The 25,214-nt window shown below is 46.5% G+C and overlaps 2 protein-coding genes across 3 annotated transcripts; one reads left to right on the top strand and one right to left on the bottom strand.

Moving 5' to 3' along the window:
* Positions 1-1,524: 1,524 nt before the first annotated feature.
* Positions 1,525-21,281, bottom strand: LOC133847523 (tetratricopeptide repeat protein 28). Of its 2 annotated transcripts, none has more exons than XM_062282636.1 (7): positions 21,052-21,281; positions 19,585-19,822; positions 14,414-14,593; positions 6,297-9,534; positions 4,554-6,216; positions 3,677-4,404; positions 1,525-3,621 (listed from the first exon to the last, which is right to left on the bottom strand). In XM_062282636.1, exons 3-7 carry the CDS (start codon positions 14,549-14,551, stop codon positions 1,793-1,795), a joined length of 7,596 nt encoding a protein of 2,531 aa, XP_062138620.1. In that variant the 5' UTR covers positions 14,552-14,593; positions 19,585-19,822; positions 21,052-21,281; the 3' UTR covers positions 1,525-1,792. The 2 variants fall into 2 exon arrangements, with proteins under 2 accessions (XP_062138620.1, XP_062138621.1); XM_062282637.1 differs by having other exon boundaries at positions 21,130-21,281.
* A 2,884-nt stretch (positions 21,282-24,165) lies between these two features.
* On the top strand, positions 24,166-24,753 carry LOC133847878 (venom peptide CtAPI). The gene is made up of 2 exons (XM_062283149.1): positions 24,166-24,301; positions 24,365-24,753. The coding sequence occupies exons 1-2, from the start codon at positions 24,223-24,225 to the stop codon at positions 24,565-24,567; spliced, it is 282 nt and encodes a 93-aa protein (XP_062139133.1). The 5' UTR covers positions 24,166-24,222; the 3' UTR covers positions 24,568-24,753.
* Positions 24,754-25,214: the final 461 nt, after the last annotated feature.

Raw genomic sequence — 25,214 nt, 5'->3', positions numbered from 1 at the left:
GGACATAGCGGACTGACTGATGTAGCGGACAGAGCGGACATAGCGGACATAGCGGACAAGCGGACATAGCGGACACAGCGGACATAGCGGACATAGCGGACATAGCGGACACAGCGGACACAGCGGACATAGCGGACATAGCGGACACAGCGGACAAGCGGACATAGCGGACATAGCGGACAAGCGGACATAGCGGACAGAGCGGACATAGCGGACATAGCGGACACAGCGGACACAGCGGACATAGCGGACATAGCGGACATAGCGGACACAGCGGACAAGCGGACATAGCGGACATAGCGGACATAGCGGACAAGCGGACATAGCGGACATAGCGGACATAGCGGACATAGCGGACAAGCGGACATAGCGGACAGAGCGGACATTGCGGACATGGCGGACATGGCGGACATTGCGGACATGGCGGACATGGCGGACATTGCGGACATGGCGGACATGGCGGACATAGCGGACATAGCGGACAGAGCGGACATAGCGGACACAGCAAACACAGCGGACATAGCGGACACAGCGGACAAGCGGACATAGCGGACAGAGCGGACATAGCGGACACAGCGGACAAGCGGACATAGCGGACAGAGCGGACATAGCGGACACAGCGGACACAGCGGACATAGCGGACATAGCGGACAGAGCGGACAAGCGGACATAGCGGACATAGCGGACAAGCGGACATAGCGGACATAGCGGACATTGCGGACATGGCGGACATGGCGGACACAGCGGACATAGCGGACATTGCGGACATAGCGGACATTGCGGACATTGCGGACATGGCGGACATGGCGGACATGGCGGACATGGCGGACATAGCGGACATAGCGGACATAGCGGACAAGCGGACATAGCGGACAAAGCGGACACAGCGGACATAGCGGACATAGCGGATATAGCGGATATAGCGGACAAGCGGACATAGCGGACAAGCGGACATTACAAATGTTGAGATCTTAGATGACCCCAATTTTGGTACACATGTACCAAAACTGGTTCATTTTTTATGCGTTGGTACATTGGATCACTTTTTTTTACGTTTTGGTCCATTTTTAATATGCCTGTTATAGTATTTAAATTTTTCGTAAAATTTTATGTTCACACATATTATTTTAACAAATGGCTCTGTTTCACCAGACACAAATTTTGTTTCAGTTAGAAATTGAACCACGACTAGCACTGGGAAATATCGCATACAGTCGATTTGCGATGACAATTGACAGGAAAATTGAGAAAATATGTATTCACCAATGTAAGGCCCACTACGTTAACAGTTATTTATTGTGAATCACAATTTGTGAAATACAAAAAATCTTTCGTGTGGTACATTTTTGCTAAAATAGGTAAATTTTTTCCAAATTTTGGTACCTAAATTTTTTTTGGAACCATGCATACATCAATCAACATATATATTGATATACCAGTATACCAGTTTGTATAACAGTTTATATAATACTTGGCACATTAACTGCCGGTTGCCTATTTGTTCCAATCCTAAAAAATAAAATACAGATGGTTCATATAAATGCATACAATTTAATCAGTGGCTTTTGTTTAAATATTACAAATAGGCAAGTGTACTATAATCGTATATATATATGTCTGCTTGTGTGTGTGTGAACGTTATATATAATAAGTATGTACGTATATAAATAAATAAATAGAATGCGATATTCTAGCACTTAAATGATCAGTACAGGGCGTAAATCGAGACTACAAACTTAGCTACACATTACACTGATAATATCAATAAATCGGCATAATTCGCGAGTTCCTTCTAGACGAGGCGTGCCGACGAACAAGTGGCACCAGAATTGCCACCCTGCGTCTCCGCATCGCCAGTGTGACCAATGCCCACAACTAAACCGCTAACAGCGCCCGCCGTGGCGAGAACTCTCTTGTAATTGCTGCTGCATTGCGAATCGGCCACGGAGCGTCCATCGCCCTCGTCGCGGCGACAGAGTTCGGCCGCGAATGGTGCACTACTGCTGGGCACCACAACACTCGTCTCGAGACGCCGCTCTAGAATGTCAGCGGTGGTCAGTTCGCTGGCTTGCACCAGACTGCTGGCGGGTACATTGCTCAGCCAGGGCTTGAGCGTGGCCTTCTTCTGCATGGTGGCCGCCTTGCAGCGGCAGATGACATCGGCGCGTTCGCCACAAATGGAGCACGTGGCCTCTACATCCGCGGACGGCAATGTGCTGGCCGTATCCGTATCTACGACGTTGCCACCAACCACAGTGGGTATTGTTGCACCCGACGAGCTGCCGCTCAGCTCAAGTTCATTGACGGCATCGACGAGGGTTTTAATGGCCGCTGCATTGCCTGCAGCTTGTGCGCCGCTCTCTACGACCATGTTGGCCACCTCTTGCTCTTCGTAGTTAGGATTGAGCAACAGCTTGGACAGCGGCGGCGCCAAACCGAGGCCCAGACTACGCTCGTGATACAGCTCCGAGATGCTAGGCGTTAGCTCGCGATTCATGTGCCGCATGATGCTGTCCTGAATGCACTTGGCACTCGGCTTGACCGGCGTCTCCTCTAGCGGCTGCTTGGACTCGCCCAGCAGCTCAGCGGTGTCCGCTGGCGAGAAGTACAAGCTGGCCGGATTAAAGGCCACATTGGCGGCCTCCTCCTCGCTCAGCGACAAAGGCTTGCGTTGCCCAGCCGCAGCAGCAGCAGCAGAAGTTGCAACGCTCGCAGCTGAATTGCCGGTGACTGTGGGCGCCGTAAGCTCGGTGCGCACACTCAGGCGATCCATAAAGAGCGCATGCTCCTTGTTGACACGCGCGGCCAGTGAGCTTTGGGCGCTGCCCAGCTTAATCTTCGGTTTGCTGCGTCCCAAATTGTGATAGACAGGCGGACGGGGCGGTGGCAATGGTGGCTGCTGTTGCTGTGCCGCCTGTTGAAGTTGTTGCTGCTGTTGCTGTTGCAACTGTTGCTGCTGCTGTTGCTGGGCGCCTGCTGCGGCGCCGCGTCGCAGCACTGTGGCATGTCCCGAACCCTCCCAGTCCGTAGTGGTGCTGCTCGCCGAACTGGAGCTATCTGGCCGTCGGTTGCTGGTCGCCCTCGCTGCCGTAGCTGCTGTTGCTGCCGTTGCTGAGCCTCCTGGCTGCGCGTAGAGGCAACGTATGCGTGTCTGATGCGCCAGCGCCAGGGATAAGCTGGGATCGGTCACCGGCGGACTTGGCGTGAAGGCGGCATCGCTTTCGCCGCCGCCGCCAGGACGTGACACCCGGACCGGACCACGCAGACTGGCGTAGCCTAGACGTGGCCCAGTCTGATGGGTGTTGGAGCCAGTGCCTGGTTGGGTGGCATAACCATCTGAGAGCGAGTGCTCACTGTCGGTGGTGTTGGCCAGACTGGAGTCAAGGCCGCCGCCGCCATCGGGCTCGCCACGGCGACGCACATATGAGATGAAGGCGCTGCGAGGATGCAGTGGCAAAGGCGATTGTGTTGCATTCGCAGCTGGCGCGGGGACATCACAGTTCACGGTGCTGGCTTGATTGACGGGCACATCGAGTTCATCTGGTTCAGCCAACGATTCGCAGCTGCTGCTGCTGTGGCCAGCGGCGTCGAGGCTCAGGCTCTTGGGCGCCTCGTGTGTGTCTGCAATGATTGCGAAATTGAAAGAGATTCAACCGGATTATGTGCCTCAACTTACCGAATAACGCCAGCAACGCTTGCAGCACATACTGACAGTGGCGACGATTCGCCTGCTTGCCGGTGCGGAGTATCACCTGGTCGGCCCCCACCTCGGTCAGATCGAAGCCCACTGAGGCGAGTAGCTCGTGGCAGCCGGCAACGCGCCACAGCCGCACACTTAACGGCATCTCAATACAGGCCTCGGCCTCGGGCTTGGCCGGGAACTGATTCAGAATGTTGCGCACCACGGCAATAATGTCGTCCGCATGCTCGGCACTGTTCACCAGCTTGGCCAGCGCTTGGAGTGTGACCGGAGTGAGGGCCAGCAGTGCTTGTAGGCTGGCCGAGCATTGGGAGAGACGCTCCTCGGGATCAGTTTGGGGAAAGAAGACGCTGGAGGGAATGCCATTGGCGGCGGGCTCAAAGCGAAAGCCAACGGCCATTAACAGATCCTTCCAGCCGGCCACAGGTCCGGCCTTGTTCTCGATGCTCTGCTGTGTGGTGTACATGGCATTCTTTTGTCCGCGATGTATGCGCTGCAGGCTCTTTTCCACCAGATGCAGGCAGACGCGCAACGCATCGCGGCAACGCTCCGGCGTGCGCAGCAGTTCGCAGAGGGCGTGTCCCAGCAGCGCCACTTTGTTGGACAGCCGTACATTGCCGCCGACGAGCAGAAAGCCTGCCCAGTTGGCGGGATGAGCAAAGTGCTTGGTGTGCTGTACCGTCTGCATGGCCTCAGCCAAGGCGCTGCAAGAGATGAGCGTGGGGATTAGAAATGGAGTAAGTAATTGAGTTTAAGTATTTGAAAGTTTTCTTTAACTAGTAAGTTTACTTAAACCTCAATAGATATTTTATTTCTAGAATTTCGAATATTATTTTTTAAATAGTTGACTTACCGTGCGGCACGTGCACCTTGCAACAGGGCGGAGTAGAAAGCACGCAGCAGTATCTTGGCAGCTGTTTCTGGCACGGGCCACAGCGAGATGAGCACAGCTCCAGCGCCGGCTAGAAGCCAACCACCAGCCAGCTGGGCAACACCGAAGCCCGTGATGGGCTCCACCGACTGATAAGAGCTGAGCACAACCAAGCGAGCACCCAGTCGCAACTGACGCAACTCTGTTGCTGCCAGCGTAAAGTCGGCGAGTTGCGGCTCATGTGGCTCCTTTTGTTGTTGCTGCTCGGCGGTGACAACATCCCCGGGACTGAGCACAACGGCACCCAGTTTCCAGCTGAGATTGGCGGCAAAGTGCACGCACTCGGCACTCGCAAGCTCGGCGAGCACCGACTCCTTGGTGGCATTGCACCCGGCCAAGGCATTCGCCTGCAACATGTCCGCCACCATGGCAGCCTCCTGCAGCGCCGCTGGTGACTCGGCCGCCGCCCAGCCCCAACGCTCAGCCAGAGCGGCGGGCACACGTGGTCCACCCACAACCAGAGCTGTGGGCGGTCGGCCACGATCCCGACGACTGCGACAACGTCCGCGCAGCGACTGCAGCGAAGGCGCCGTCAGCAGCGCACAGCGCTCAGAGAGATATTCACCATCGTCGCCGGCGGCACGCAAGATGGCAAATGGCACCAGATAGAGGGCGCTGTCCAGCACCAGAATAAGCTCACGCCTTCCCTGACGCGACACACTCGCTCCGCTTGGCAAGAGATCATCGAATGGCGCCAGTAGCAGGTTGTAGAGTGTGTGCAGACAGGCAGGACCACGCCAGGCAGGCGGCGCCGGAGCACGGCGGGAGCTGCGACTGCCGACGGATCGCGTGGAGCCCTGTAGACTGGCAACGGAGCCGAGGGAGAAGAGCGAACTGAGCGAGTAGTTCGATGAGTTGAGCAACTGATTGCGGCTAACCATGCGCAGAAAACCGCCGCCTCCGGCGCCAGCTCCGGGCAGATCCTCGAGTAACTGTTCGCTACTCGCCCGCCAGCCGCTGCCGTCGCCTTCGTGAAGCAGCGACTGCGAGTTGACGCCGAGATTGTCGCGTACCATGTTCACATATCGCTCGAGCAGCTGCTGACCGTTGGGTTGCTGCAATTGCTGCTGCTGCTGTTGCTGCGGTTCATCCTCCTCCTCCTCGTGGCACTCGCTGAGCGACAACGGCAGCTGCAGTGTCTGAGAATCGATACGTGCCGCATGGAAGCGCACGATGCCCGACTGTGGCTGCAGCAGCCAAGCATAGAGCTGCTCCCCAGCCAGACTGTAGTAAAGCACGGGCATGCGTCCGCGATTGACTGCCTCCATAATTGCCTCGATGTCCGCTAGACTTGTTGCCGACGTTGTCGTTGCGGTTGAGTTATTGGTTATGCCAGAGGCAGATGACTTGGCATCGGCACCGTTGCGTGCCTTGCAGCGTTCGGCGGCCACAAGTGCGTCCTCATTGCGTTGCAGCGCCACTAGCAGTTGTTGCAACAAGTGGTAGCAACTGGTTTGCAACTCGTACAGCGCAAGTCGCGCCTCCGGACTGCGCTGCTCCTGACGCACGGACTCCAGCAGCTGGGCAGCGGTCTCCAGTTGAATGCGAGCACCTTCGGCGTCGCCAGAGGAGCGTAAAGCAAGACCTGAGGGCGGGATAAACAGACGTGTTATAAAGCGCTGGATAGCAAAGTAAAAGACGTGTATGAAAGACAGCTTTACTCACCTAATTGATGTCTTATTTTGGCCTCCTCCTCCGACTTGCCAATGGACTGCGCACTGGCCAAACCCTGTCGCAGATACTCCACCGCCTGACCGTGCTGCTCCAGTTGATGATGCACACGCCCCAAGGCCCCGCAGGCCAAAGCTTTCCCTAAACGATCCGAGCTGAGCGCAAGCTGCCGCTCATAGCACTTCAATGCCTCATCCTGCTGCGCCAACGCCTCGTGCACTGCACCCAAGTTGCCCAAAGCGCGTGCCTGCAACGATGGCGCTGCAAGCTCCGTGCACAGCTGCAGATCCTGTTCATGCAGCTGCAGCGCCTCCGCATGCTGTCCCATGCGCTGTTGCACCTGCCCCAGCGCACACATGGCATCCGATTCAAGTGCACGATCCTGCAGACCACGCGCTAACTCCCGCTGATGTTCCAAACAGTTCAGCGCCTGCACATGATTCCCCAGAGCGGCGTGCACATGTCCCAGATCACCGTATGCCAAGGCCTTGACCTCGGCGCTGTGCAGCTCGTGAGCCACTACCAGCCGCTTCTCCAGACACACCAAGGCGCTTGGCAGTTGGCCAAGCGCACGTCGCGCTTGACCCAAGCCCCGATAGGCACGCTCTTGATCCCGATGACTGGCGAGACCCAAAGCCAGCTGCAGCTGGCGATCGTGGCACTTAAGCGCCTCTTCAAAGTCTCCCAGCGCCGCATAGCAATCTCCCAGATGGCCGAGAGCACGAGCACGATCCGCTTGGGTTGAGGGCAGCGAAACACGCTCCAAGGTCCCGAGCTGCGCTTCCAGACAACCGATGGCCGCCTCATAGTGCGCCATGTTGAGGCGGGCAATGCCCAGATTGCCATGAGCCTGTGCCTCCACAGCGGCGTCCCGTTGCTCTTGGGCACGCTCTAGCTGCTCCTGATAGCATTTGACGGCATGTGTCCAGCTGCAGAGCGCCATGTGCACAGCACCGAGATGTCCGTGTGCCCGACATTCGCCCGCCAAGTCGCCCAGCTCCTGGCGCAGCGTCAACTCCTGCGTGTGGTGTCCTAGCGCCTTGTCCCAGCGTCGCAGTAGGCGATGCGCCAAGCCCAAAGCTCCACAGGCAGCCGCCTCCATGGCACGCTCTCCGGCGGATCTGGCCAGCGCCAGCTGACGCTGATATAGCTTAATGGCCTCCTCATGGGCGCCCGTGCGTATCAATATGTCGCCGATGTTGCCCAGAGCACGAAACTTGGCCGGCAGCTGACCGGTGGCATGGGCCACAGCCAAAAACAGCTGCTGACACTCCAGGGCGGCGGCCGTGTGGCCCAGCGCAAGATGCGCCAGACCCAGATTGCAGTAGGCGCGTCCCATGTGCGGTCGATGCTGTGCGTCCTTGGCCAGTGCCAGATCCTGATCGTAGTAGCGCACCGCAGCGCGATAGTTGCCCAGACAGTAGTGCGCATAGCCAAGCAGATGGCACGCCTTGCCCTCAGCGGCCACATCGCCCAGCTCCTGGGCGAGCATCAGATAGCTCTCGTAGTGCGGCACTGCCTCGCCGTATAGCTGTCGCGCGCTCAGGCAGTTGCCCAGATTGAGCAGCGCACACGCCTCGCCGGCGGCATCCTTCAGTGAACGCGCCGTCGCCAGATGGGCGCGATAATGCGCCAAGGCGGCATCGTGAGCGCCCAGCGCCTGATAAGCCACTGCGAGATTGCCATGCGTCGACGCCTCGGCGCTGCGATCGTTAACCGCCTGGCTAATGGCCAGCTCCTGTTTGTGATACTTGACCGCCGCCTCGTAGGCGCCGGCAGCAGCATGTGCATTGCCCATATTGCCATAGGCACGTCCCATGCCCGCGCGATCACCCAGCGCACGGGCGATTCCGAGATGCGCCTGGTGTAGCTTCAGGGCTGCATCGTGTGCGCCGAGCAGTTGATAGACGATGCCCAGATTGGAGCAGGCGCGTCCCTCGCCCAGTTTGTCGCGTGCGGCCAACGCCATGGCCAGTTGGCGTTCGTGCCAACGCTTCGAGGCGGCCGCATCGCCCGCACAGCGTGCGGCATGCCCCAGTCCCGCATAGGCGCGTGCCTCGATGCTGCGATCCCCCAGCGCTTGGGCAATGCGCAGCACCTGCTCGTGACAGGCCGCCGCCTGGGCGAATTGGCGACGCTGATGGTGCGCCGACCCCAGATTGGAATAGGCACGCGCCTCCTCCACCTGATCGTGCAGCTTGCGTGCCAGTCGCAGATGCTGTGTGTGGCAATCGAGAGCAGCCTCGCATTCGCCCAGGGCCAAGTAGACGGCGCCCACATTGCCAATTTCGCGTGCCTCCTGAAGCCGGTCGCTGAGCTGCTTGAACAGCTGCACGCACTGTTTGTGCGAGGCGAGCGCATTCGGATAATCCCCGCTGGCCGTGTACACGTGTCCAAGCGACGTCAGTGCCGAGGCAGCGGCCTGTGTGTCCTTGCACTTCATGGCCAGCACCAGTTGATAGCGGTGGGCGGTGAGCGCCTCCTTGTAGGCACCCTGACTGAAGTAGGCGGAACCCAGATTGCCATGGGCACGACACTCGCCCGCCGTGTCGCCCAGGGATTTGGCCACCGCCAGATCCTGCTGCATATAGCCGATCGCTTGATCCAGCTGATTGAGCGCCCAATGTGCCGAACTCAAGGCACTGAACACGGAACCGCGAAGCTTCAGTGAACAGCTGCCGATGCGGAGCGCGGCCTCGAGCACCGCGACCGCCGCCTGATACTGCGTGGCCTGAAGCAGCTCTTGGCCCACCACCGAGCTGACCACGAACGGGGATTCGTGCAGTTGCATGGCGCGAAGCTGCTGCAGCGTTGGTTCCAGTGCCACACGCAACGGACTCTTGAGCGATGCCTCCACCAATCCGGCAAGCAACTGCTTGTGACTCGGTTCCTGAGCGAGGCCAGCGGCAAACGAGGCCAACGCCTCACCATAGCGTCCCAGGCACTGCAGTGCCACGCCCTGGCGGAAGTACGCCTTCGGCCACTGCGGACACAGCTCACGCGCCTGCGTTGCATCCTGCAGCGCGGCGGCAAATTGTCCCTGTTTCAGACGCGCTGCCGAGCGATTGCTGTAGAGTATGTGATTGCCGGGATCCAGTTGCAGTGCGTCCGTGTAGAGCAGCACAGCGGTGGCAAAGTCGCCGCTCTGGCATGCGGCATTCGATTGGCGCACCTTCTCCAGAAAGAGAGCGCGATTCGCGGCGGGCAGTTCCGGCGTGCATTCCGGTTCATTCTGCGATGGAGAAAGAAACAACAGGGAGAGAGAGAGAGAGAGTCGATTAGTCAGTGTTGTTATGCTGAGATGCGGCATGCCACAATGGGGCAATGCGAACTTATGCGGTGGGGCAGAACAAGTTATAAATTTAAAATTATAGCTCTTTTGTTGATCATATATCTATGAGTTATCTCTAATCAAGTTAAATAAGTGACTTAAATTTTTGGATGTGAATCTTAAGTTCCCATTTTCTTGCAACATTATTTAAATTTTGTTTCTAAAAAATCAATCACAATAAAACAAATATTGATAGCTATACAAAGAGATTGTTTTTCTTGTCATATATACAAATTTAAATAAGATAGAAATATATTTTAAAATAATTTTTGAAATTTGTCTTACGTATCAATAATTTATTTAATTTAAAACAACAAATTTAATTTAAAGAAAATGATTACTATAATAGAGAAAGGATTTCGCTACAGGAATCATGCGAGCGTATTCTAAAAGCTTTTTCCCTTTCTCATTTCTCATTTCCCATTTTGCGTTTCAATTTCAACGCAGCTTTAGCATTTTATTGGCTTCTTTTCGAAAGTGAAATCTTCGAGGCGAGCATCATTAAGGAAATTATAAAAGTGACGGAGAAAGAGGGACCTCAAAGAAACAGTATATATGTATGTATATTTAACAAGGCAATTTTAGAGCGCTTGCTCCACTGTGCGGCACAACGCTGACTGTTGCGCTGTAATTATGTTAAATTGCCGCCGCCGACTGTCGACTGCGGACTGTCGAGTTTAGTGCGAGCCACAGCATTCAATCCAATCCCATTGCATCGCATCGCATCGCATCGCATGGCATCGCATCGCAATTCCACTTCCAATTCCAATCCCAGTGCCAATCGCATTCACAGTTGCTGTTGCTTTTGCTGTTGCAGTTGCAGGTAGTAGGTATTCGACCACTGAGTCACGTTTCCCGTCCAACTGCCAACTTGCAAGTTGCAACTGCCAACTGCCAACTGCAGCTTCTGCTGCCGCTGATGCTGCTGCTGCTGCAGTAAATGCGGAAGCAATTCCACGAATTCGTGGCCCAAGAACTGAGCCACGAACTTAGGCAACTGGTGGTCACACACACTCACACACACAGCGAGGTGTTGCCTTCTGCTGGAGCCTTTTTTGGCATAAGCCACAAGAAAATGCAGGATTGAGTGTCGAGCATGGAGGACGACGACGACGACGACGACGAAGCCGTGACAAGAGCGTAAAGTTTTTTTCCTCTTTTTTTTGTACATATTTTTGAAGCAATTAAATGGAATGAGTATGCAAATGCATTAGCTGAGCATCAAGACACAAAGCCAAAAACCCGAAACCAAAGTCAAAACCAAAACCAAAACCATACAACAAGAACAACTGCAAAAATGAGGAGGAAAAACCCAATCCGAGAGCAAGACCAATGCGCTGAGCTCTTTCCTAGAAAACGTGCACACACACAGCAAGTGCCAAGTGCCGAGAGCCGAGTGCCAAGTGCCAAGTGCCAAATGCCGTTGTCAGTGGCCAGCGGATATAGAGATGGAGTGAGGGAGAGGAGAACGAGATAGAGAGAGAGAGAGAGCAGCGGCCAGAGCAAAGGGGCTGCATATGGGATGCCTGGAAGAGAGGGGCAGCTGCTGTTTTTTCTTTCGTTTTTTTGGGGCGTGGGTTACGGATAACGTGCTTAGATTAGCCTCGACGTTAGCTTTGGGTTTTGTGTTTTATTTTTCTTGCGAATAAATCAACCCGTCGATGCATGCATGAGTGTTCTTCTCACATAGATACACAAGTATAAGCCACACAATGTATCTGACAGATGCAGAACACAAATTTATATTTTATGCAACCATTAAAAGCTGAGACCTTTTGCGAAACGTCTAGCTCGTTCACTCTCTCGTGCACAGAGATAAGCCAAATGAAGTGGGCGTTACAAAGACAGCCAAATAACACAAAAAACAATCAAAAATAAATATAAAAACAAAAGCAAATACACACACACACATACACATTCACACACGCAGTGTGACGGTCGGACAACTTTAGAAACCAATCGCATAACTTAGGAAAAAATGAAATTTTTGCACAGCGTTGGCGTTGCTAGCGCAAAGATCTCGCTGAGCTGATTGTGAGGGGGAGGGAGGCGGAGACGAAGCTACAAAAAAAGTTATCCAGCAAACGGCCAAAGTCAAATAAGCACGCACAACTACAACAACAACAACTGCAAGCAACCGCAAACACAACCGCAGTCCAGGCGAACGCAAAGGCGGACAGACTAAGGATCGGACAGATCTCACGTCGAAGGCCAAGTCGAGCGGAAGGGAGCGCCGCCGCTTCGTATTAGCAGAGATACTATCATTTCCACTCAAAAATAATAATAATAATAATAATAACAACAGGCAGCAGACCCTCAGAAACTTTAGGCGCATCGAAAATGCGAGTAGCTAACACTTTAGCCTTTATCCGCTGCCAAAACCTCGCTGCGGATAAGAGCGGATAAGTCCATTTCATATAAATCTCTTTGAGTTTCCTTAATTTAAATAATCTAACAAATTTCTATTTTATATATTAAGGAAAAAAGATAAAGGAACATTTAGATATACGCGTCAATAAAGCTACAAAATTAATCAAGTTTCATGAAATAAGTAGACTGGCCATAAAAGGTGCTGACACTAGTTTGATACTGAGATCAGTTGGATGTATTGGCTGTTTTAATTGATTACTAAGCAATAGGATAAACGGTTTTCTTCAACTATTAATAAGCCATTAAGCCGTCGAATAGTTGCGATTGGCGGGTAAGGAGATATGTTATCCTGTTTGCCAAAGGCAGTTGCGACCCTTTTGAAGCGTATTTGCATGCGTCTGTCGTGCTGTGTATCAATTTTGGGATTGGCACCCAAATGCCACATAGAGAAGTCATGTAAAATGATACTTCTGCCATCTCGTTCCAACAATTTCCAACTAAAACAACAACAGCATTTTAGAAAATAGTCAAGAAATTTGCAGTAAGTCGCACAGCCGCCGAGCGCGAAGTGAAAGAGAGCGAGAGATCGGAATGTTTGAGAAGAGAGCAAAAGAAAAAAAAAAACCTGCGATTCGAGAACTGGTCGCTTGGCCTGGGCGGACAACAGCAACAACAACAAGACAGCAGCGCAGCGCAGCGCAGAAGAAGAATAAAAAGTGGCACCCAAAGTTGCAACCAGGAGGCAGCAGTTGCCCCAATCGCTGAAGCTGTGGCTAAAGTTGGAGCTGTTGCTGTTGCTGTAGCTGTAGCTGAAGTTGATGTTTATGTGTGTGGAGTGAAGTAGAGTGGAACTTAACTGCCAACTGGGCTCGGGCCATAACATATGTGTGTGAACGAAGGTGGCTCGCGAGAGGGAGAGCAGGGTGGTAGCAAGGGAGCATCCCCATCACCATCTCCGACCCGATGGCGATGCCGAGCGACGGCCCATCGATAAAGTCGCCGCATCGGAATGCCAACAATTTCACGATTGCTTGTGGCGCATATTGGCATGTTTTGCGCTTAAGTCAAGAATTTTGTTGCAATTTAACGCGTAATAAAATAATTAGCTGATGCTTTTCGTTCACGGCCTCGTATCCGTTCTCATTCTCAAGTTCTCTATCGCTCTCTGTCTCTCTCTATCGCTCTTTTCCGTTCTCATTGTTGTTCGTTGATCACCGTTTATCCGGCTATTGACTATTGGCGGATTAACAGTAGTTCACTCTTATCCGTGCAGGTAGCAAAGTAAAGAACCAATTTGCAGTCATCTAGCTGAAGAAAGCAAAAACCCAAAACTTGAGACCAGACGGATCAGTCAGTCTGTCAGAGAGAGAGAGCGACTGACAGACAGATCAAGGGGGGGACAACAGCAGGGGAGCTTCTAAACATGCGCCACAAAACTTATCCAACATCGTTGACGTTGTCGTCCCCATGCTCGTTGTTGTTGTCGTTGTTGTCTCCGTTGTCGTTGTTGTCGTCGTCGTCGTTGTTGCCCGTGACATGACAGCGCGGAATATGATGAAAGGGCCTAGGGTGTAGTCGGATCTGGGAATACCTCTCTCTGTCCCTCTCTGTCTCTGTTTGTTTGGCGTTTTTTTTTATCTCTGCGCTTTGTTTAATTTGGCGTGTGTTTCATTGTTGTTGCTGTGTCTGTTGCTGATGTTGTTGCTTAGCCCTTTTGTAGTCTCGCCGCTCAGTTAATCAACATTGAAATCATTTTGCCATCTTTTTGATTATTAGCGCTCGCTTCTTTGATTGTTTTTTCTTTTTTTTTTCATTTCATTTCATATTCATTTTTTTCGTTTTTGTTTTTTTATGTTTTGTTTTCGATGGTCTTGTAGTTGTTAGCCGTCTTAATTTCCAAGTGCAATGGATGATTAAGTTTCTGTGAAGGCCATAAATAATTGTCATGCTGTATAAGTTGGGATCTGCAAAACAGCCTGGAAATATGAGTACAGCAGACAAGCTGATCTCAAGCCAAGGCAAACCATATTTGATGCCAAATCAAAGCTGATGGAGGCAAAATCATGATTGAAATAATTGAAGCATGCCATTATTTTGCAATAGCGTGTACGCATTAATCCGCACTTATGCGGTTTTATCCGACATTATACGTTATTAATCCGAAATTATCCGGTACATGTGTAGGTTGTTAGATAATCATTGCGATTACTAAACTAAACTAAATTACACACATTTTGTGCTCTAATATCACACATTTCACTTATCCGCATCGTAAAAATCGTAATAACGCAGAAGTGCAGTCAATTTAAATTTCATTTGAATGCTCACTTAATTGCCATTCACATTCCCCAATGATGACGATTCCCATTTCCATTCCCATTCCCATTCTCAGAGCCAGAGCCAGACTTACCTCGGAAAAGTCCCGCTGCGACATCTTATTCAATAGCTGCTCAGCCACAGCAATTTTGCCATTGTTCTCATTATTATTTGCATGATTATTTGCATTAAAATTTAATGGCAAATTTATAAGATTCTCATAATTCGTCATTTGTATGCAAAAACCATCAAAGCGCCTTTAGCATGCCGGACCCTGTAAAAGCAAAAAAAAAGACAAATAATAAAACAAGAAGAAATGAATAAGCTGGAGAATGAAAGAGCGAAATAGTAGTAAACAAAAGATGGCGAAAAAAAGAAAAAGATTTAGAAGAGAGAATGCCAATGTGAATTGCGTACGACGACGAATAATATTGAGAGTCGAAAGACATAACACATACTATACTATACTATATACCTAGTATTGCAGTTAAAACTTAAGCTAAACCTGGAGCGGGACAATGAGACTTTCAAATGTCTGGCTGCGAAACGGGAGAGAGAGAATTCTAGAGAAGTTCGCCTGCTGTTGGCTTGTCTGTTGAACGGCGGCTCTTATGCAAATTTAGACCCGGTCGCAGTCACATAAACTTGACAATTGAATGTGGTCATAAATTTGTAGCCAGCAGACTTGTCGTTTCGTTGGCCAGCCAACCAGCCAGCCAGCCAGGCAGCTAGCTAGCGACCTGCACAGTGGCCTCAACTGTGTGCGAATTCTGCCGCCAACTTGCCAGCGGCGCCCCAGTATCGCGACCATCGGCCAGCCCCAGCACCAGACTCATTCTCATTCTCAGTCCCTAATTTCGATCTCTATAACAGCTGCTTTGAGTTGCTTGTGAAAAAAAAGCATTGTATATTTAATTTGTTATCATTTAATTGAGTTTGGCTGCGTTGAGCAAAAAGCAGTAGCTGCCGCTGATGATTCCAGAGAAAGTTCGCATTAACAAATTTAATTAAAACCCAAATGGCCGCAATGTAAAATTAACCAAATCAATTAAATCTTAATTCATAAACAGCGGCGGAAATTGATGTTGCGCCTGAGAAAATTGCAAAAAGGAAAAACAAAATACTTAACATAAGAGAATGGAATTTATTGTGGTTGCTGTCTTAGCAGAAGCCATAGATAAATACACGTAATTCAAGTATGACATTAATTGAAATGTTACGTATGTGCAATGACAAAAGACTTAGGCGACGAACCTCAAATGCCGCATATCCACAGAAGACTTAGAACACAAACTGGCTGCGGTTAAATGTCTTTAATGATATGCATGGCTTGAAAATGGAATGGAGTGGAATCATTTTACGACCAACAAGTGGCTGGACATTTCTAGAACTGCCATCAATCAAACATTATAAAGAGCTGTGTGCCGATTGAATGATTGATAGACGGACAAGAATAAATTCCCCCATCATGTGAAAAAATGGATGAACCATTTATTTGAATCATCTAAGATTTTTGCATAAATTGAGGCAAATTTTGATTCGATTGCTAACGAGAAGGTCTCGAAGGTCAAATCGCCAGCAAATTCGATTTTAATGGTGTTTTACTCTATCTTGCATGCATTTACGATCCGGCTCTTTCAATATTATCTAACTGATGACATTTCCACTATAGAATTCGATTCGTGTAAGTGGCCACGCATTAAGGCCTGAATACACTGGCGACACACTTGTCCCATAAAAATATCTTTTTGTTTATGTTTATTTGAGTTTTATGGCATTGTCGTAAAATGCTTATCAATTGCACTTCCATCTGCTTTTATTACAGTTCTCCTTCCACTTCGTTTTTCTGCTGTTGTCGTATCTTTGAACTTGATTATCATTTGCTTCGCTTCTTTAACAAAATTTTTGTTCTTTTTTTTATTATTTTTTGTAATAATTTTTTAATGATTATGAAACCCGGTTTCATTACAAATGAGCTAATTTAGCCGCATTAATGGTTTTATAATTGTAGTTTGCCCGGTCTTTTATGCGATACGATATTAAAGAGCCGCACTTGATCGACGCAAAAAAAAAGTGAAACAGTTGAAGCATTGAGCGAAAAGGAACTGAAATTATTGACCATCGTCGCGTTTCCCCTTCTTCTCTTTTTCTGAGTGTGTGTGTGTGCTGCGCTCTACTTTTTTTTGCGCACTTATTTGTTGATCTCTTTGTTGACTCGCATTGTTGTTTGTTTATTGCGTTGAAATGAAGTCATACGGGAAATGATGCCCTCCATGTAATGATAGTCATAAATCTCAATTTTCACGCGTTTTTTTGTTGCTTTCACTAATGAACATCTTCGACGAAGGGAATATAGTATCCATTTACTAGAAGAAATCTGTGAAGCTTTAAACAAAACTGTTTCATATTTCAAGTGCTGACTGTAATAGCAAAAAAAAGTTGTTGAATCATCTGCCAAAACACGTTCTCAATAGCCCAAGCTAATTATGCTCCTTTCAATGGCCTATCAATAATAATCTGAAGCGCAACTTGTGCACAGTCGGAAAACTACCACAAAATGGCTTGAGGTTCATTAGTGTCAATGATGATTTTAGGTTTAAGAGTTGTGTTTTGGCAGTTTTTTTCTGTTTTCAGTTGTGAATGCTGTTTAACAGCGCGGTCCTTTACCTGAGCTTAAGCCTCGAGTGTTGCAGCATTATTGCGCGCTTTGCCAACTTCGTTGGCGGTCGTTTAACGAGAACACAACACAGCTCAGGGCAACACCAACAACAGCACCAGCAACAACATCATCGAGAGCCCAAAACACGGCAATCGTTGGCCAGAAGAGAAGAGTAAGAGCTGAGCAAGAGCTGGGTCTTTATTACAACATCTATAAATGATTTCCGCTATTAAAATAAAACACTTTTGCATAATTTTTCACTTAGAAAGGACAACAATGTTGTTGCTGCTGCTGCTGCTGCAGCAGAGGCCCATTGCCTTTTGGCCTGTGCAACAGCAAGCACATCATCAACGATGAACACAAAGAAAAAGAAAGAAATTCCTCACGCTTCATAACGCCCGCCAGGCATGCCCGAAAATTCCGCAAAGACAACGCCTACCCCGACCCAGAGACAGAGTAAGAGTCAGAGTGAGGGCCATATAACGCAGCAAACCATCAGAGTCAGCGCACCAAGACCAGGCTGAGGCTTAGGCTATGGCTGAGAGGGCTGCGACCGCCAGTTGAGATGGCTCGTTGATCGTCATCTCGACATCGCATCGTTCGCTTTTTGATGATGCCTCCTTGCAACCTGTTGAAATGTGTGACAAATTGGGCGTAAACAGCCGAAGTGAAAAGGGTGCCCCACTCATCTACCCCTCTCCCTCCCACCCTCTCTCCTCTAATCATCCCTTGCCTCATCGATCCAACCTCATTGACTTTGAAACGTGGGCGTGACGGGCAGCGTTCTTTTTTCTTCCCCAGACTGCGACAAACGATTATTTCTTCTCTGCTTACCTTTTCAAGTGAAGCTCAGAATAAAAAAGTTTTTATCAAAAATTGAGCCATAAATTTAAAGTTTATTAACATGCAACGCAAGATGAGGCCAAGGCAAAAAAGAAAAAAAAAACGAAACGCAGGCACGCAAAATTATTTATGTTATCAGCATTGTGATTCTAAGTATTTGGTGATTAGTATTTTTCAACTACCTTATTTATCATGCACTTGATTTGAAAAATCACAAGATCAGAGCGCGAGGTATTTGGAATTTTGTGTGTGAGTATCGCTCATTTTGAATGGCTGTCGAGGTGCGTTTGTTCTGCTCTTAATCGTCATAAAATGGCAATGAATTTGTTCAAGTTCGTTGTCTAAGTCTTTCGTTTTTAGGCTGGAAAATGCGAGACTAGAAGATGCCCTGGCCGTACATTCATGATGGTCATTGTGCCAAGTGCATGACTAAAAATATACTCTGTAGTGACTAGAACACATATAGTCGTAAAATTCACGTTACATTCGATTTGGCAATATTGGTTGCACTAGTTCATTAATCGGACTAAAGTGGGTCAAAGAAGCCCGCCTTTTGCCAGTTAATCCCATTTAGCATGATTACAGGGTATAAAAAGTGAATAAGACCTAATGAAATATGTTGCGGTTGTTGTTTACTTTTTGATTGGTGTTTTTTGTGGCCTTTACTTGGTAACTTGACTATGAAATACTCGTACAATTTCTTAAAAACTCATTAAATTTTTTTTGGGCCATTGTTGTTGCTGTTGTTACAACTGCGGCTGCCGCTGCTGCTGTTTAGCAGTGCTGTTTGCTGCTATGGAAAAGCTAACAAACCGTGCACGAGAAGCCGAAACGTATATGAGAGACATGGACCCAAATGAAAAGCAATTTTAATGAAGCCAAAGTCGAAGTTGTAGTCGAGTCCAAGACACTTGTTGCAGTTGCAACCGCTGCTGCTGCTGTTGATGCTGCGGCTGCTGCTACCGCTGTTGGCCACATTGATGCTGCCTTATAAGCTGGCATGCATTTGTTGCCCACAATGCGAGTGGCACGATGTAATTGACATCATTAGACTAAAGCGCGAGCAGCAGCGACCAAGTCGACCAAAAGGAGCGCTAGAAAGTGGCCTGCGAGTAGAGACCCGTTATCAACATTAGCCGTTTCCATTCCCGTTCCCGTTTCCCATACCATGACAATGACCGACCACCACAGTCGATCATGCAGTTGAAGGAACAACCATTTATTTAGTCGTAAATCCAATTTTTGTATTTGTGAACCCTATTTTAATCTATGCAAATTGCTCGCGAGACCGAGAACAAAAGGGAAATGCATTATGATTATTTTTATTATTGATGCCGCGGCTTGGTTTTCTTTTTATCATACCCTGCAAATGCCCAAATAAGGTATAATAAAGTATGTAAATCATTTGGTGGCAGCTGCAGCTTCTGTTGTTTTAGAATATATATATTTTTTTGTTAATTAGATTTTATCTCTACGGAAGGCTACTGTAAGAGCGAAAGAAACATTTGAATTCAATTAAAATTACTGAACTTTTTGCTGGGTATTTGTATTTCTAGCTCTCAGCTTCCACTTATAATATTCTTTGTAGTGTTTTTTCTCAGTTCGTTCTCCTATACTTTTAATGTGCCTATGTGAGTGTGAGTGAATGTATTTATTTAAATTTTTAATTTCTTTGCGAGCCATGTAGCGGCTCTGTCTAATAAATTTCATGTTTAAGCATTTTCGGGCTGAATTTTCACTGAAAATTTATGGCCTCCACTTACCATGGAATGTGGCGACAGCGTCCGAATTGGAGTCGCCGACGCCTCGAAGTCGTCGTAAGTTGTAGTTGTTGTTGTTGTCGTTGTTGTTCTTGCTGTTGTTGCGCCTTTCAGTTGTGCATATACATATGAGAATGTATGTATGTCTGCCAGATTGTTTGTATGTATTCAATTTTGTTCAGGTTTTTGTTTTTTATTTCTTTCCTTTTTTTTTTTTTTTTTGCTTTTTTATGGTCTTGATCTGCACGTGAGATTTACGATTGGTTATTGACTTTAAGTTGAAATTGTAAAACTATTTATAAGTAATTAATATAAGTCCGTTATGAGAAGGGGCAATCGAGTTTGGTCATTGGAGATAGTAGTGTATGGGGAATGGGACATGGGGAATGGGGGGAACTGCTTTATTTTTCATATGTAATTGGCTGGCTGATGGATTTTTAATCGTCCTCTTAACTCGCCGCTAACTGTGGGATACCTGTTTTCCATTTGTGTATTATACGGAAACATCTGTTTTTGGGATTAGCTTTGATTAACTGCAATCGTTGTCGACCACTTGGCCTATTATTATACAAATGACTTAGGCAACGAACTTGCTGTAGACATCGCGCACACACACACACACACACACAATCACATGTCAAAGACGCTCTTAATTGCCACATAAATTTCAACTAATTTGGAATATTTGTTTGGCTCCTAATAACTTTTGTCTTTTTGGATTACATAAATTTGCAAAGCTTTAACAAATTAGCATTTGTAATTGTTGTGAATATATTGCATTTACTATATACTATATTTCACTTTATATCATTTCTGTTGGCAATTTACTTATGCAGAATTCTGCAGCCTTTGCAGTTGGCCAAGAAGGCATTTGGGCATGCCCAGAGCGAGCCGCCTTAAAGCAATGCACACACACACAGTCAAATGTGTACATATTCTTTCTCTCTCGCATACACACACACACACACAAATAGTCACACACACACAAGTGTGGATGAAACAAGTCAGGCAACTTTTTTATTTTTTCCTCATTTTATTGGAAGCGGCCGCCGCTTTGGATTGCCTTCCTTTTTCTCTTTACTACACGACTACTACCACTATATTGTTGTTGTTGTCGTTGCTGTTGTTGTTGTTGCCTTTTTGTTATTAGTAGCATTTACTTTGGAATGCAACAAAGCGAGAACGTTTCGAAAAATGACGACGACGATGTTGGCAGCGCCTTTGGGCCATTGACGTCTTGTTGCGAAAACAGAAAAAATGCATGGCCTGGTTAGCACTCCAATAGTGGGAAAGAGATCGAGCGAGCCAGAGAGCTAGAGCGACAGAGAGGGAACGTGAAGTTGGTGAAGGAGCGTGTGAATGAGGAGAGCGAATCGCACAGAGAGGTGGGCGACCAAATCCGAACAGATGTCAAAAAGTGCCAGAGGTCAAAGGCCGTGGCCAGTTGATCATTTCGTTAACACAATTTACCACTTCACAAACAGTCACAATTTGGCATAAAAAAGCGCCATTCACTCACAACCACAAACAAAAAAAACATAAACGCACTCGCTTATCGTCGTTGTTGTTATTTTGTAGAAAAAAACCAAACGAATTCGAAAAGAATACAACAAAAATGTAGAGTAAGATGTACAAATTGGTTAAAACCGAATCGCGTTGCGTTTTTTCGTTTCGTTGTTGAACGCGCCGCATGCAAAACTCAACTAAGACAAACACGAAGCAGTAGATGAAGATGGAGACCAGCAAATCGAGTGAGTGAGAGAACGATTTAAGCGCGTTGAGCGCAGAGAGAAGCAAACCAACATTAAAAAGAAAAAAAAACGAGAAAAAACAGGTACACAACTATAACAAGTATTTGCGACCCGTTTACCTGTTCGCTAGTGGTGGATAAGCTTCGATAGCAGCATCGATCGACGCATCGATATTTTTGAAACTGAATTAAACATCGATTGTTTATTTCGAAAACATCGCAGAACTTGCAAACACATTATTATAAAATTGTAATTTATTTATTACTGAATCTTAAAAAAGAAAACATCAAGGCAGCTGTCCAGTGATCTACTTTTAAAATTGACATACAATGTTTGTCAAAAAAACTCACATCTAATACGATCTTGAATAAAAATATTTAGCTAAAAACTATAATTTCTATAACTTCGGCCATTGAAGAAAAGAAAAAATTAAAGAATATGTTTCGAAAAATTTATGATTAATTTTGCCTTTTAAAAATCATTTTTCCAAAAAACAAAAAGAAAATAATTACAAGGAATATTATAATGTCATTCAGTAAGATTATAAGTCATACCTTTATGTAATCCGGCTGTCGATTGTTAATAAAGGATTTCAAGGATATTCCTTTTTGCAATCAGAATAGGTAGTATTAACGAATTGCATCCAAGGATTTTTATTATTCTTAAAATACATCTGAAATTGTTATAAGAGGTAAGTATGACCGAAAAACTTGAGTGTATCTCAGTCTTTTGAAGAACGATCATGATGTCCTTTGACATTAATAATCTCATACAATCCGATTGACCTACTAAAAAGAACGAAAGTCCTGACAGGCACCGAATAAAAAGAAAATTGTTTTCTACAGAAAATAGCTTATATCTCGGCCGTATACTGTTTGATCCTTGCGAGTCCTATGTCCAACGAAAGGGATTGATGAGACCTATTATCCAAATGATATATGTATTTTTAGATGACCCCATATTTGTTGATGTCGATCGATAGAGTTGGTTCCTGCGATACTAGCAATGTGTGTTAAAAATTGATTTTTATTTGGGGCCAATTTCAAATTTAAAAATAATGAGCAATATAGAATTTTCAAAGCAACCACTCGCTGTTTATTTATGTTCGCCTGGTTTTTGAAAAAATGATTCGACACGAATTAAGCTTTCGTAGCAGATCAAGTATCCAATAGCAATAGCAACAACAACAACTACAATATCGATAATTACAGTAAAAATTACTAATAGTAAGGTTGTTGTTGTTGTTGCCGGGAATGTCGTCGTGAAAGGCAAAAAGTCCCAACTTGCTAGATGAAATACCGGGCGAACATAAATCAGCAGCATGCAGAAACATAGTAAGTCACTTATATAAGACCAGGCATGCTGGCGCATCCCCAACAAATTTTTTTTCGGCAATTTTAAATCCGAAATTTGCAAGTCACTGAAAGAACGAACAATCAAATCCGTTAACAAATTGATATTTTTTTTGTTTCGATCGATAGAGTTCGTCCTAACGATGCGAACGAGACATGCCCCGACATCCTGCGGCGGGATATGGCGGAGTTATGAGCATTTTTCTATAATTATGCTCATTTGAAATGACAAACCTAAAAGTATGCAACAGAAATTTTTTCAAAAACGGCAACTTAAATTTTGCAAGGGGAAGGCATGGAAAAATTGACTGCAAGTCCGAAAATCCGCCATAACTCAGCCATTTGAAGGACTAGACAGATGTCCTTTGGCATACGGGTAGCTCGTGACACCAAATTAAAGAATCAATTGGAAAAAGGACGAAAGTCCTTACAGGTGCGGAGATAAACGCCATTTTTCGTATACATAAATTTGTCGATAACTCAAAAATCCTTTAAAGGATCCGGTTGAAACTAGTGTCAATCAAGGACTTTTGATGAGGTCTTTCAACATGCCAAAGGACATCCAAATCGTCCTTGTAGTTTCTGAGATATCAAGGACTTTCTTGTTTCTGGCTATATTTTTGGCATTCTTAGTGCCCCCGAAAGTATGCCATGATTTTTGAAAATTGCTACCAATTAAGAGATGGCTGTAAAAGTATGCAATGCTTTTTTTGTGCATTTTAGCTCCGAGCCTGTTCTACGCATTACAGGTGTACGGTATCACAGGTAAAATGCACCTCAACATAATACGAGTACTTCAAGCCAAGACGCTGAGGCGGATCTCAGGAGCTCCATGGTACATGAGAACGGCGGACATCGAGCGCGACCTCAAAGTACCAAAAATTGGCGATAGAATACAGGCAATTGCACAAAAATATACAGAGAGGCTTGGAGGTCACCCTAACAGCCTGGCTAAGCGCCTAACGTCAAGTCATCGCACTACAGTCAGGAGAAGACTAAAACGATATCATCCTCAAGACTTGCTGGCTCGGGTCTTGACCTAATGTTTACCAGCAATGCTATACATCAATTTCTCTTATATCCGTAGGCTCAATTTATATCATTTTTATATAGTTTATATTTATTATGTGCTGCTGACATAATTAATTTTTTTGTTTATAATTTCTGATTTTTTAAGTTGCCCAGTAAGGTAACAGTGCATTTATCTTTGTTACCATTTCGTTATTATTTCAAATAAAAAAAAAAAACACTCATGTTGCATACTTCGGGTCCATTAAAAAAAAAAATATTGGTTGGAAGAAATTTTTATGTTGTATACTTTTTTATATATTTAAATAAAAACTGTAAGACATATGCTGCGTAATTTGCGGCTGCTAATTTATCTTAAGTGATTGTTGTTGGCGTTGGTGCTTCCCCGGAGATAGTAATAAAAAAAATGACCCTCAATTCATCGCGTAGAATATAAATAAAAACACGCTTGATTCTTTCGAAATTGTTTAGTTCTCGACAGGTTCTACAACTGTAACAAACAACTCGAGATGTCTTCAAGTAAACTGCTAAATCTGAGCCTGCTGCTCGTATGTCTCTTCGCATTGGTGTCTGCTCAGAAGTATATAAGTGTGTATTAAAAAACAAACAATATGGTGAATATTTAATTAATTTTGGCATATTCTTGCATAGCTCCCCGTGATTGTCCCAAAAACGAGACATATCTGCCCTGCGGACCCTCCTGCCAGACAGAGTGTGCCACGTTGAATGAACCCTGCCTGATCAGACATATACGCTGTCCTGATGGCTGCTACTGCAATAAGGGATATGCTCGAAACGCAGCTGGTACCTGTATCCCTATTGGCCAGTGTCCAAGACGGCGCGGTCCCTATTAAGATGGTAATGCAGAACTACAAATCGACGAAAATACAGATTGAAAACTGAAAAAACAACTTTTTGTTAATATTGTTTGTTGTGTGTAATTTTGTTTGTCATATAAATCACGTGTTTCTGTATTTAATTATTTTAAAAAGTAGATTCTGATCTTTTACTAAATTCATTATTATTCGTTGAGTATTTAATTTTTTATTTGTTTGCTTTCTTGACTTTACTGTTGCAAAGCTTTCATTAACACAGTGTAATTAATTAAACTCCGTTTGTTTGCGTCATTTGTTGATAATATGACAGATGGTTGAGTGACCTCAAATTAAGTATATGATATGTAAGCTGCACAGTTAAAAATGCATTGTTCTTACTACTTGCCTGCAATTAATTGAATTAGTATGATATGTTAATTAAAATATGTGCCATACGTGTCATGTATGAAAAATACAATACAAAAATGAACAATTAATTGATAACTAAAGAGTAATGAGTCAGCGGCAACAGTTTTAAGTTTACTGTGCTATGATGGGTCTTTACAGTTTGTTTCACACTCATCAGCAGCAACAGTTTAAGGTACACTGTGCTAAGACCTGATCCATACAGTTTTGTGATCGGTAAGCTTAGCTTTGATAAATGGTTTGTTCGATCGCTTCAGCTG

The sequence above is a fragment of the Drosophila sulfurigaster genome, chromosome X (genome assembly GCF_023558435.1).
Source record: "Drosophila sulfurigaster albostrigata strain 15112-1811.04 chromosome X, ASM2355843v2, whole genome shotgun sequence".
Taxonomy (NCBI): Eukaryota; Metazoa; Arthropoda; class Insecta; order Diptera; family Drosophilidae; genus Drosophila; species Drosophila sulfurigaster.
The sequence above is the reverse complement of the archived record's forward strand: the minus strand, read 5'-3'. Positions and strand labels throughout refer to the sequence as shown.